Source organism: Artibeus jamaicensis, unplaced genomic scaffold (assembly GCF_021234435.1).
Source record: "Artibeus jamaicensis isolate MK-2021 breed Jamaican fruit bat unplaced genomic scaffold, CSHL_Jam_final scaffold_1964, whole genome shotgun sequence".
NCBI classification, from domain to species: Eukaryota; Metazoa; Chordata; class Mammalia; order Chiroptera; family Phyllostomidae; genus Artibeus; species Artibeus jamaicensis.
Genome location: NW_026522030.1, coordinates 52,342,320 through 52,354,497, shown reverse-complemented (window position 1 = coordinate 52,354,497; position 12,178 = coordinate 52,342,320). Strand labels below are relative to the sequence as shown.

General features: G+C 42.7%; 1 protein-coding gene across 3 annotated transcripts in view; it reads left to right on the top strand.

The window, feature by feature from the left end:
- Positions 1–12,178, top strand: part of TTC39B (tetratricopeptide repeat domain 39B) — a 228,957-nt gene that overhangs the window by 105,061 nt on the left and 111,718 nt on the right. For all 3 annotated transcript variants that reach the window (XM_053656372.1, XM_053656371.1, XM_037132054.2), the window contains one exon: positions 11,297–11,331. Coding sequence is in view for 1 of the 3 variants with exons in the window: in XM_037132054.2 (XP_036987949.2) it covers positions 11,297–11,331 (35 nt within the window). In the remaining 2 variants the exon portion in view is untranslated. The remainder of the gene's footprint in view (positions 1–11,296; positions 11,332–12,178) is intronic.

The following is a 12,178-nucleotide window of genomic DNA, read 5'->3' as shown; positions in this document are numbered from 1 at the left end:
TGCAAAAGGAGATGCAGAATTTTTGGTTTGAAAAACAGTATAGCAGGGGATCTTGCCTCCATGGGCCACTGATTCGTCCTATGTCTGAGAATTTATCATCCTCTAGAATTGTATGTATTGAGCCTGTTCTGAGTTACACTTGTTAATATGCATTATCTCACTAGCATCCTCACAAAAACCTGGGAGGTGGTTGAAATCCCTGTTCTGTACATGAAGAAGTAGACGATGAAAAGGGCGAGACCCACTGAGTGTCATGGGCAGACCCGATTCAGACCCAGAGAGGTTTAAATAAAACCTTTAGGCCTAACTGTACTATGTTGGAGATGTACTACATTACTGCTGTAATGTTTGAGTGAATCATTGAATAAAACCTAACTCACCAACACATAATAGTTGCTTAGTAAAATGCACTCAGTGTAAGCCCTGGCTGGTGTAGCTCAGTGGATTGAGCGCGGGCCTGCAAACCAGATGATTGCGGTTCGATTCCCAGTCAGGGCACATGCCTGGGTTGCAGGCCAGTTCCCAGCGGGGGACTCACGAGAGGCAACCATACATTGATATTTCTGTCCTTCTCTCCTTCCCTTCCCCTCTAGAGATAAATAAATAAAATCTTAAAAAAATGCGCTCAATGCATATGCTTAAAGTAATACTTTCTAGTGAAATGGCTATTCTCGGTATACCTAATTTTCCCTATCAGGTATGTGATTTTTGGTAAATATGGAGCTTTGAGAAAAAAGGCAGAATTTTGGGGGCAATACTAGAGCACTTCCTGGAGAAGAGTAACTCGAGAACTATGTCAAAGCTATACTTGGAGAATGTGTCAAATTATTTTCAGTTGCAAATGATCATCAGTTTAAAATAAAATTTCCTAAGACACCAATTTCTCCTCTGGCAGCTGATTTTATGCTTTGTAATTTTAAAAATTAAGAAGGTCTGTATTTGAATAATGTTTGAAAACCTCCAGTTTTTTATTAAGTGTATCCCCTCAAAATTAGATTTTACAAATCTTCTGGGTAGATTCAGAAGATGAACTCTGTGTCATGTTCTGTTTTTTTTTGTCGCTATATTTGAGAACTTATGTCCATAGACTGGTCTTTTAAAACTCTGGGAAGGCCGTAGTTTGTTTCCTGCAAGGGCCCTGTGGGGACTTGGAGTGTGAGTAGTTTTAGCGTATGGACCCCAGGTGGCTTTCCTTTCCTTTGAGTAAGAGCTCTGTGGGTCAGTGCAGGTTTCACAGAGACCGCGCTTTGATGCTGATCCTTTAAGGGGAGGGATGAGTGGTGTTTGCACCCTGCAGACCCAGTAAGAGGATGTTGAAGCTGAGTCATGTACATTTGTCTTCAGAGAGAGAGACTCAGGCATCGACACTCCATCACACAATATGAAATTAAAAATAAAAGGTAGCATTACACATAAAATACTACCAGTGAGCCCTGCAGATCTAGCTGGGGAGTGTAAATGCTCCAGAAGGCCACAGGCTGCTGTGCAAGCTTGACGGACATTGGATGGCAGAGAAATGCTGGTGTTAGGTGTGAGCAGAGTGAAATGTTATTCCTGACGAATCAGCTCAGGGCAAATATATGTTTTTTAAAAAGTTCTTTGCCCAATCTTTCTTCTAAAAGTTATTTCATGGACACATAATAAAGATGTATTTGAAATTGATTAATCTTGGTTTAGAAAAAAAATCAATACTTTATTGAAGTTATAGTGGGGAATCACATCATTTAAGTTTATGTGTTTTTCATGTGGTTCCCTTAAATATCAGTGTGCCATCTTCTTTTATGTAAGAAAAGATTTATGTTCAATATTTGAGGGATCTTCCTTGTGTGTCACTATGATGATGATGAAATATAGCAACTGATGTCAGTGTAGTTTTCCAAGCCCCATTTGGAATTAGAGAGGAAGAGAGGGAGAGAAACATCGACATGAGAGAGAAACATCGATCAGTTGCTTCTCATGTGCACCTGGACCAGGGACCAAACTAAGCATCTAAGCATGTGCCCTGGTGGGGACTAGGACCAGGGAATTGGACACGCGACCTTTCAGTTACTGGATGATCCTCCAACCAGCTGTGCCACACCAGCTGGACTGTTTTGAATATCTTGATTCACCAGGCATGAAGGCCATGCAAAGGAGTGTTTGCAGTCTTAAGACCTCAATATCCATGGCTCTTGATCCCTGCCCTAGACCTGTGGGAGCCTGGGGCACTCTCTTTATATCTCATCATTCTGAGAGTTGTCCAGATGTGCCCCGGAGCCCGGTGCACACCTATGATTTGTCGGAGTTCTCAGCAGCTCTAGGGTGCTTTGAGCCCATGGAACCAAACCACAGCATTACTAGTCAATAGAATGGAACGTTGGTTGAAAGCTCCAGTGAGGAGGGCCTGAGGCCATGGGGTGAGGGTTGGTTATCAGTGCGGAGGCAGGTGTCTACAGAGCCCCGTGAAGCTCTGTCATCCCTTCTTAAAGAACAACAGTTAAGTGAGAATGTGGTAACACCAGTTCACAGACACCATGAAGTCACCCACTTGAGAGAGGGAGAAATGGAGGAAACAGCAGAGGAGGAGGAGGAGGAGGAAAGGGGACAGGAGAAGGGGGTTCAGAGAAGGGAGTTCCCTTTTTGGGTTCGTGGGACCTAGTTTCAATTTTTATTATGTGCCTTCCCACCTCCTCTTCCTTCTTGGAGTAATATTTACCATATATTTGTCTTCATACCATATGCGAATTAAAATGCTGAAGGGGAGACATGAAAAGTTTGTAAATCTGTTTGGTCTGTTTGGAAGTTATTCAGACTATCTAAATTATTACTGTTAATAGTGTATTTGTCATCTTTGTTTTTTTTTCTGTGTTACCCGCCTGGCACCATGCACAGTTACATTATGAGATTATTGACTGTGTATTCCCTGTGCTGTATTTTACGCCCCCATGATATCATCTTTATTCTGTGCCTCTCCTTCTTTGTGATAAAAGTAATATAAACATTTTTTATCATTAGTGTCTTCATTATTTAAGGGTAGTAACTCCTCAAGATTCTTATTTGGGATTCTTATTTAAGATTCTTAAACATTTATCAAGAACCTGCTGTCATTTAAAAGCACTTACATGCATTTTTATCCTCAGAATATGACCAAGTTAATCAATTTAACATGGAAATTGCTCAGAAAAGCTTTCATAGTTGGTACAGGACCCCCATCCCCTTTCCTCATGTCCGTGTCCTTTTCCATGAGGAGGGTCCTCCATCCAGCTGGGGGCAGGCTCCCCACTCAGCAGGGACGAAGCCCTGGAGGGCTGGCTTTGCACCCGGAAGGTCCTCCAGGGAATCTTTCACCTAACAGGGCTAACCCACTTGCTGAATTGCAAAATGAAACTGCTCAAGGTAAGGAGTATCTGTCTCACAATAAGGATACTCAGCCAGCCTGTCAGCTGTTATTTGCTAAGAGTCTGTGAAGTGCAAAGTACTGTGTTGGATTATAAAGTGGATTCAAAGCAGTAGGATAGCCCTTGACTCTAGCCAGGAAGTCGAGATAAGCTGTTGAAAAGTCAGGTACCATTTTGAGGCAGTGTATGATCAGGAGCCAGGTGTGGTCAGTTAAACATTTGTCCTACTATGCCCAAAGGGAGTAGCTCCTCAAGGTTGTTTGGCCCCAGCGTGGGAAATGGGGAGACAAAGGCAGCTGCTGCCTTCAAGGGAAGAACTAAGCATTGAGGCTTTCCTGTGAGCAATGCTGGCGGTCAGCAGCATGAGCTTTCCCGTCTTACTTTCCTTAAACTGAAAGGACTCTAGATGCTTCTCTGTGTATGTTTCACCTGGAGTCCACATGGTATGTCTACCCACTACTGGAAGGTTTAAGGGAAAATATTTTATGGTAATCCCTGGGAAAATGACACTGAGAAGTACTGGAAGTTAGTGGTGAGTATGGAGAAGCAGAGACCAGCGGCAGGAAATTTTGGTTAGGCTTCGTGATGAATATATGTGGGCATACTTTGTGCTGCATGGGAGTCTGTAGAGTAGTAGTCTGCTGCAGATTAAGTTTCAAAGGTAGGGGTCCTGAGGGGAACCCACAGAGGATGGGAGTTCCCTGAAGCAGCAGCAGGGAGGGAGAGAATTTGAGCTGGGTGTTGGGACCTAGAGAGGCACAGGAAAAGGAAGCCGTTTGTTCCTGGGTATTTGGTACAGGAAGTGTGAGCAGCGGTCTCTTTGACTTCTGGCATTGCAGCCCTCCAGGTGGACCCCATCAGTTTCACTAAGGAGCTGGGAAGTTGTGTTTGCAGGTACTCAGGGAGAGAGGATGTCGTCACTATTAATGTCAAAGTATAATTTTCAAAAATTAGAAATATGGCTCTGATAAAAATATAAAATAAACATGTCAAAATTTTATTAAATAATAGCCCATCTAGGCAGAAACCAGTGAAGATGATAAGCTGATTCAAAGGGTATTTGAGAAACTGGGTGTGTGTAGGCTTGAAAAAAAAAAGAAATATGAAGATTGCTAGGCTATACAAAACACCGGATAGTGTTTATAGGGCAATATAACTATATGAGGTTTCTATACCATTCAGAAATCTACACATTAACACAAACTACTATGTCTGTGTTCTAATCAGTAAATTGCAAAGTCAAACACAGGTACGTTCTCCTAGAGAATGAAGTAATCCTTGGGAGGTCCTGTTCCAACCATGTTTCAGTGTGCCCGCTCCTCTCCAACCCAGCCTCCAGCCCACTCCAGTCCAGCTGCCCCAGTTCCAAGTTCTGGATAGTTTTATTAACACTTAAAAACTACTTTGCAGTTAAGGAAATTTGAGAGTGAGTTGTAATTTTTTTACTTAGCATTTGTGTAATATTTGGGCAGGTAACTTACCCGCGACTAGATTTACTTCCTGTAAATTGGGAGGAACAAGAGAGATAACTTTTGTAAAGTCCTTGGCACATGGTAAGATATCAGTAAATCTTAGTTCTGCTCTTTACCTTTTCTCTTTTTAAAATGAAAAACAGTTTCACCTTTGGCCTCCATAGACATATTTCCCTCCTCCTGTTCCTCCTTCCCTTTCTCTAGTTTATTACAATAATGTCCTAGAACCCCATGGGTTTTCTGCATTATTAATGGAGGGATTCTATTTAATTTTCATCTAAATGGAAAAAAATAGAGGTTAATGTTTTTTACTTAAAAATTTCCTAGCTTTATTGAGATAAGTAACATATGCATTGTATAAATTAACAGTATACATCAGGATTAGAGATATGTATTATTTCAAAATGACTAGCATGGTAGGGTTGACACATTCATCACCTCCCACATTTACAGTTTTTCTTTTTTTGTGGCGAGAACTTTTAAGATCTACCCTCAGTAACTTTTAAATATACAATGCAGTATTGTTGGCTATGGTCACGATGTTGTAGTGTGTTCTATTTAGAGAACCCTCCCTGCATATGAAAAAATGGAGAGAAGTTACTTAATTAAATATGATTTCTTACTTGATATTTGTTTTTCTTTTTCTTAAGGTTGTGATGGGGGTATTTCTTGCTTAGGTGTAAGTATCAGCCTGTTCCTTTAAATGGAGAGCTGACTTCCAAGTCGTTCTTTCTGAAGCCCACTCGGTATTTCAGTGCCTGCTGTGTGCCCTGCTCTGGGCTGAGGTCTGTGAGGGCCGGACAGATGCACAGAAGCCTTCCAGGAGCTTGCTCTCCTCAACTCTCTTTGCTCAGTAGAGGTTAGCTCAGGTGGGTTAACAGTGATTCCCGAGAGTGTGGGAGCTGGTGTCTGGCACGGGAGACTGATTATTATAGCTGGATTGGGGTTGGTGCAGCAGCTTTTGTCCTCCTCTCCACAACCCCTTGCCTGATAACTTGTGTGCCGGCACACGGGACATTGACTTGTGATTCAGCATGGCAAAAGCTGTGACATCAAGATCCTCTTCACACTTTTGAGTTGGAGAAAGGAGTTTTTTTCCAGTTAGAAGTTTTTATAGAGGCTAGAGAAGCATCTTTTTACTTTTGACTTAGGATATTTTACGTGAGGACTAGCTCCTTTCTCTGCCAGTAGCTAGTTTATGAGCTTCTGATGCTGCTCCAGGAGAATGAGGAAAAGATGGAATTGCTCTTGACTCTGCCTCCCTCCCTTGCAGAACACAGCCTTAATGTAGGTTAATAGTCAGGGGTCCCCAGTTCTAAACTCAGTTCTGCCACTGCTTGTAATGTTATTTCTTTTTCTTTTTTCTTTTTTTAGTATTTACACAATTTTTTCCTGTCCTGCCTAAAGGTAGAATGAGGTGTCGTTTAAACATTGTTCAGTATTAATGGTTAGACAGGGGAAAGTTTTGGAACCCTGTTTCCTCACGTTTACATTGTAGCTCTCAGTAAGGTGATATGGTCAGTGCTGTAACAGTCCATGCTCAATTTATATTCATTAAAAACATGCGTTTATTGAACAACAACTCTGTGCCGACCCCTGGCAAGTTTTCTGTAAACATGGTAAATAAGAACCTGCCCTAATGGAGAGAGATTGTAGCCAAATAAACAATAAGTTGATTAGAGATTATGATAAGATTATGGGTGAAATAAATCAGATGATAGAAAACTATAAGTAAACTGCTATTTTTAGTAATTTTATTTAAATATGTTTTATTGATTATGCCATTACAGTTGTCCCATTCCTTCCTCTTCATTCCCCTCCACCCTGCACACCCCTCCCCCACCATTCCCCCCTTTAGTTCATGTCCACGTGTCACAAGTTCTTTAGATTCTATTTTTCCTATACTATTGTGCTCCCCCCATCTATTTTCTATCTACTATCTATGCTGTTATTTTCTATACCTTCTCCCCCTTCTCCCTCTCCCACTCCCTTGTTGTTAGCCTTCCATGTGATGTCCATTTCTATGGTTCTGCTCCTGATCTAGCTGTCCTTTTAGTTTGCTTTTGTTTTAGGTGTGGTTGTTAATAACTGTGAGTTTGCTGTCCTTTCACTGTTCATCTTTCTTATCTTCTTTTTCTTAGATAAGTCCCTTTAACATTTCCTGTAATGAGGGCTTGGTGATGATGAATTCCTTCAACTCGATCTTATCCGAGAAGCACTTTATCTGTCCTTCCATTCTAAATGAAAACTTTGCTGGATAGAGTAATCTTGGATGTAGATCTTTGGATTTCATGACTTGGAATACCTCTTTTCAGCCCCTTCTTGCCTGTAAGGTCTCTTTTGAGAAATCTGCTGACAGTCTGATGGGAACTCCTTTGTAGGTGACTGTCCCCTTATCTCTTGCTGCTTCTAAGATTCTCTCCTTTATTTTAATCTTGGCTAATGTAATTGTGATGTGCCCTGGTGTGTTCTTCTTTGGGTCTACCTTCTTTGGGACTCTGTGCTTCCTGGACTTCCTGGAAGTCTGTTTCCTTTTCTAGATTGGAGACGTTCTCCTTTATTATTTGTTCAGATAAGTTTTCCACTTTTGCTCTTCCTCTTTCCATTCTGGTACCCCTATAATTCGGATGTTGGAACATTTAAAGATGTCCTGGAGGTTTCTAAGCCTCTCCTCATTTTTTTGAATTCTTGTTTCTTCATTCTTTTCTGTTTGGTTGTTTCTTTCTTCCTTCTTGTCCACTTGATTGATTTTAGTCCCAGTTTCCTTCCCATCACTATTGGTTCCCTGTGCATTTTGCTTCATTTCACTTAGTTTAGCCTTCATTTGCTCATTTAATTTGTGACTAGAATCAACTGGTTCTGTGAGGAACCTGATCACCATTGTTTTGAACTGTGCATCTGATAGGTTGGCTATCTCTTTGTTGCTTAGAAGTATTGGCTCTGGGGCTTTGAGCTGTTCTTCTTCTTGAGCCATAAATGTTTTGGTCTATTTGTACCTGTTAAGTATGAGAGGCAGAGCCTTAGGTGTTCACCAGAGGGGGTGACCCAGGTTGCTGGGTTGTGATGCTGTATGTGGGGGTGGGGTCAGAGAGGGGAAATGGCATTTGTTCTTCTCTTTCTCAGATTTCTGTCCCCTCTGCCGCTTCCCACAAGCAAATTGGGCCCTTCTGGTGCTGGTTCCCGGGTGTGTGGGCTTGTGTACCCTCCAGGACCCTGTGGGTCTCTCCAACGAACTCTCTGTGAACCTGGGAGCCTCTCCTGGCACGTTGACCCCAAAAGTTTTTCCAATTGGTGCTTTTAGGTTTTATTTCCTGGCGCTGGGGCCCTGGGTCGTGTGGTCTATCTTACTGCTCACTCCTTTGCCTGGTTTATCTGTGCACGAATGTGTGACTGTGGTCAGTCAGCCACCTTGCGCCCTCACTGGGTCTGCCCGTTGCCACCCTGCGCCTGGGATCTGCCAGCCGCCGCCTGCGCACCTGGGTCAGTCAGGCCATTTTTTCCTGCATGACCCTGCTCCACCAGCTGCTGACTCCACCCCTCTTACTGGTCAGGATGAATAATTCGTTGTTGTTGGACTTCGGTACAGTTTAATTTTCTGTCTGTTTTGGTTGCGTTCTGGTTTTTAAATATTTGTTGTTCATCAACTTGGTTGTGGGAGAAGGTACCGTGTTTCCACCTATGCCTCCATCTTGGCCGGAAGTCTAGTAATTTTAATTAGGGTTATCAGAGCCAGTCTCCTTGAGAAGGTGACTTTCCGAGCTGAAAACAGAAGGGTGCGAATGAGTCAGCCATGGGAAGAGCTGAGTCGAGGGCATTCTGTGTGAAAGAGGGAGTGACTTGGTGAGGTGTGGATGAGTTTGCCTTGTTCAGGGAACAGAAAGTCCAACCTGTGCCTGATGTGGAGTGAGGAAGCAGGGTGGTAGGTGGGGAGGTGGGCAGGGCCTTGTCGATTTTTCTAGATTCCAGGAAGGAGTTTGGGTATTCTCTGTGCAGGGGAAAGCTCTTTGAGAGATGTAGAGCAGTGGAATGGTATTGTTCTTGGTGGAAATTGGCTCTTTCACGGCATCACAAGGCCAGCATTCCAAGGACCCGCACATGGGAGATTGTGGTGTGGCATGGTTCATTTGTGTGGAAATAGAAGCTGCCCCTGGGTTTCTGTTGTCCCATCTCTTCCTCTGACCATGGGAAAATTCAGCTATGTCTTCAACAGGGCTGACACAAAAGCCAGTGTCCAGAGTTTTTGCTTCACATTAGAGCTTAGTTCTTTGGAGTCCGCAGGCAGCTGCTAAGCGATCTCAGTCCCCATCCAGGCAGTTTAGCTTATTTCTAGCTGCTCCTGTACAGGGGTCTATGTGGCTGCCAGCCATGTAACAGCTAAGGCCAGATGGCTGTGGAGAGAGAACATGTGAGCACATGGGCGAGTGCATTACTCTGTGGGCAAGAGAGAGAACCTTAGTCCTTTTGGAGTCCACACCATCTGCTGTGCACCTGGTAGCTGTTAGACCCACATGGTCATGTGCTGCCAGGTGAGAGAGCACTTGAATGAACAGGGTGAGCTCATCACCAGGTGCACAAGAAGGAGAGTTCTTTGTTCCCCTGGGATTATAACCAGGAGCTTGGGTTAGGGATGGATCAGATGCTTTCTCAAAATGACCAATCAATTTCCCAACCTTTTGTGGGCTATGGATGGGCTTACCTCCTGGCCAATCCCTTCTTTCCCCAGGCTACACCAATAGGCCTTTTTGGTCCAGCACCTCCCTGCTGCACCATTTTGACTTCTATTGTGCTTGTGCCTTCTTTCCCCTGCTCCTACCTGGCAACTTGGTACTGGAGCGGGGGAGGGAGGAGTGTTAATCCCCTTGGCAGACCACAATGCTGTGTTCCCCTGGAGTTTGAAAAGCTGTATCTTCTGCCTGGTGAAGTAAACAGGCATATGTTCCCCAGTTTTTGTTTTTTTTTTAAATTTTATTTAGTTATTTTTCAAGTACAGTTTTTTTGTCTATTTGTTCCCCAGTTTATTAAGCTCATGTCTAGCCCCCTTTGCTCTCCTGTTCTAGCTATATACCAATTGTAACAGTATGAGCTTATTAAAAGAAGAGAAAGAAAAAAAGAGTATGGCTGTCGTGTGAAGAATTAAATGAAGAATGCCAAGCAGGGGAGGAGGGAGAGCAGTCCTTGGGTTTGGGCCGTGGCGAAGCTGGGAGGGATGTGAGAGAAGGGTACTCTGGCAATGCCGCCAGGCGATGGTGGGTCTTAGGTACCTGCAGGAGGAGCTCGGATTTGCATTTTGCATTTATGAGGGAGCTTTGCATATGTTTGAATTCGTGAGTGAGTGTGTGTGACTATAAGTTTATGTGTGAGATTTTGAGTGTCTGAGTGTCAGTGTGTATGAGTGTGGGGTGCATGTGCCCCTTTGTGAGTGGGTATAAATGTGTATGTGTGTTTGGGTTTGGGCTTTTCTCCTTTTGTAGCTTTCGAACAGGCCTTTGGCATGTTCCTTAAGGGCTGTCCTATGTGGCACAGATTTATAGATTAAACTGAGGGATAGGCTGGTGGCAGGAAGACTAGCTGGGAAGGTATTGAAGCTAGATGTGAAATAAAGGCCCAGATATGCTAACTTGGAGAAAGAGAAGAGTAAATTGTATAAATCCTGTTTCTTAAAAAAAATTCTTGTTCTTAACTTAAGGACGTGATTGATTTTAGAGATAGAAGGGGAAAGAAGGGAGAAAGAGATGGAGAGAAACATCTCTTGGTTGCCTTTCGCATGCTCCCAAACTGGGGACTGAACTTACAACCCAGGCACGTGCCCCAACCAGGAATCGAATCTGCAGCCGTTTGGTTTACAGGATGACGCCCAACCAGTTGAGCCACACCAGCCAGAGCAGTCTTGTTATTTGTTTTATTCTCTATCTGGGATAATTGAAACTGGGGAGTAAAAGAAAACTCCATTAAAGAAGTCACACTCTTTTAGATTGCCTCAGTTTGATTGCTAGCCAAGTATTTTACCAGACTTACTTTCATTTTTTTAAAAAAGATTTTATTTATTTATGTTTAGAAAGGGAAAGGGAGGAAAAAAGAGAGGGAGAGAAACATCAACGTGTGGTTGCCTCTCACTTGCCCCCTACTGGGGACCTGACCTGCAATGCAGGCTTGTGCCCTGACTGGGAATCGAATCAGCCACCCTTTGGTTCCCAGGCTGGTGCTTAATCCACTGAGCCACACCAGCGCACCAGTCTTATTTTAAAAAAATAATAAACCTCACTTAAATTTATATGCTTGCTTTCTCTGAAAGACATTTTATTATAAGAGCTGAGTGATTCAACTGCATCCACAAAAACTGTCCCCCACGTCTCCCCCTCCCCACACATACCAACATACTTATTTTCTTGTTTACCTTTAGAGTTCTTGATTCTGGAGAAACTCATTGTATTTTTTGTTCCCCCTCAGGACATTTTTGAAGATGCCTTGGAAACCATCTCTGTGTAAGTAGTAACATAATACAAAGTGTGTAGTAAATAAAAATGGATGGTCTCATATAAAATGTAAGTCTTTTTGAGATTAGTGACCACTGTGAGAAGGAAGCCACTTTTCTGTAATTCAAGAGTTAGGAGATGGTTATACTTAAGAAAGGATCTATCTAAAGTTACTTCTGATTATATTTCTGAGTATTATATCTTACAGCATTAATTAAACTAAAATAAAAGTTTCCAGCAGATTAAATTTTGTTTATAGCTAACCCTTTTATCTGAAAGTTGAGTAGTGCTCCTTTTGTAAGGCCAAATGGCATAACGTGAAGAAGTAATTACCATTAATTTATGGGGCCTGTCCAGAAAGTGTCCAGACACATACTATGAAAAATAGAGACATTTACTGAAGAAGATACAAATATAAGAAACACTGTACATAGGACAATGATGCCTCAGTCTTCTTCAAAGTAGGCACCTTGGCACCCCACATAGTTCTAATCATCATCAGCTGCCCTGTTGTATTTTCCTGAATCTCATTGATGGTTTGAAATCTCTTCCCTTTCAAAGGTGATTTTAGTTTTGGGAAAAACAAGAAGTTGCAGGGCACCAAATCTGGGCTGTAGGGGGACTGAGTCACTTGGGTGATTTGATGTTTTGCAAAAAAACTGCACAAGACATGATGAATGAGTGGGCATATTGTTGTGATGAAGCTGCCAATCAATCACCAGTTGCCCATTGCTGCAGCCTTCTAAACATCTGAATAGTTTCCACAGAGAAATGTTCAAGCTAAATGCAAAATTTGATGCAGATTCGTTGCTCTACTCACTCAGTCATTTTGAATACAATGGCCACACAGTACACA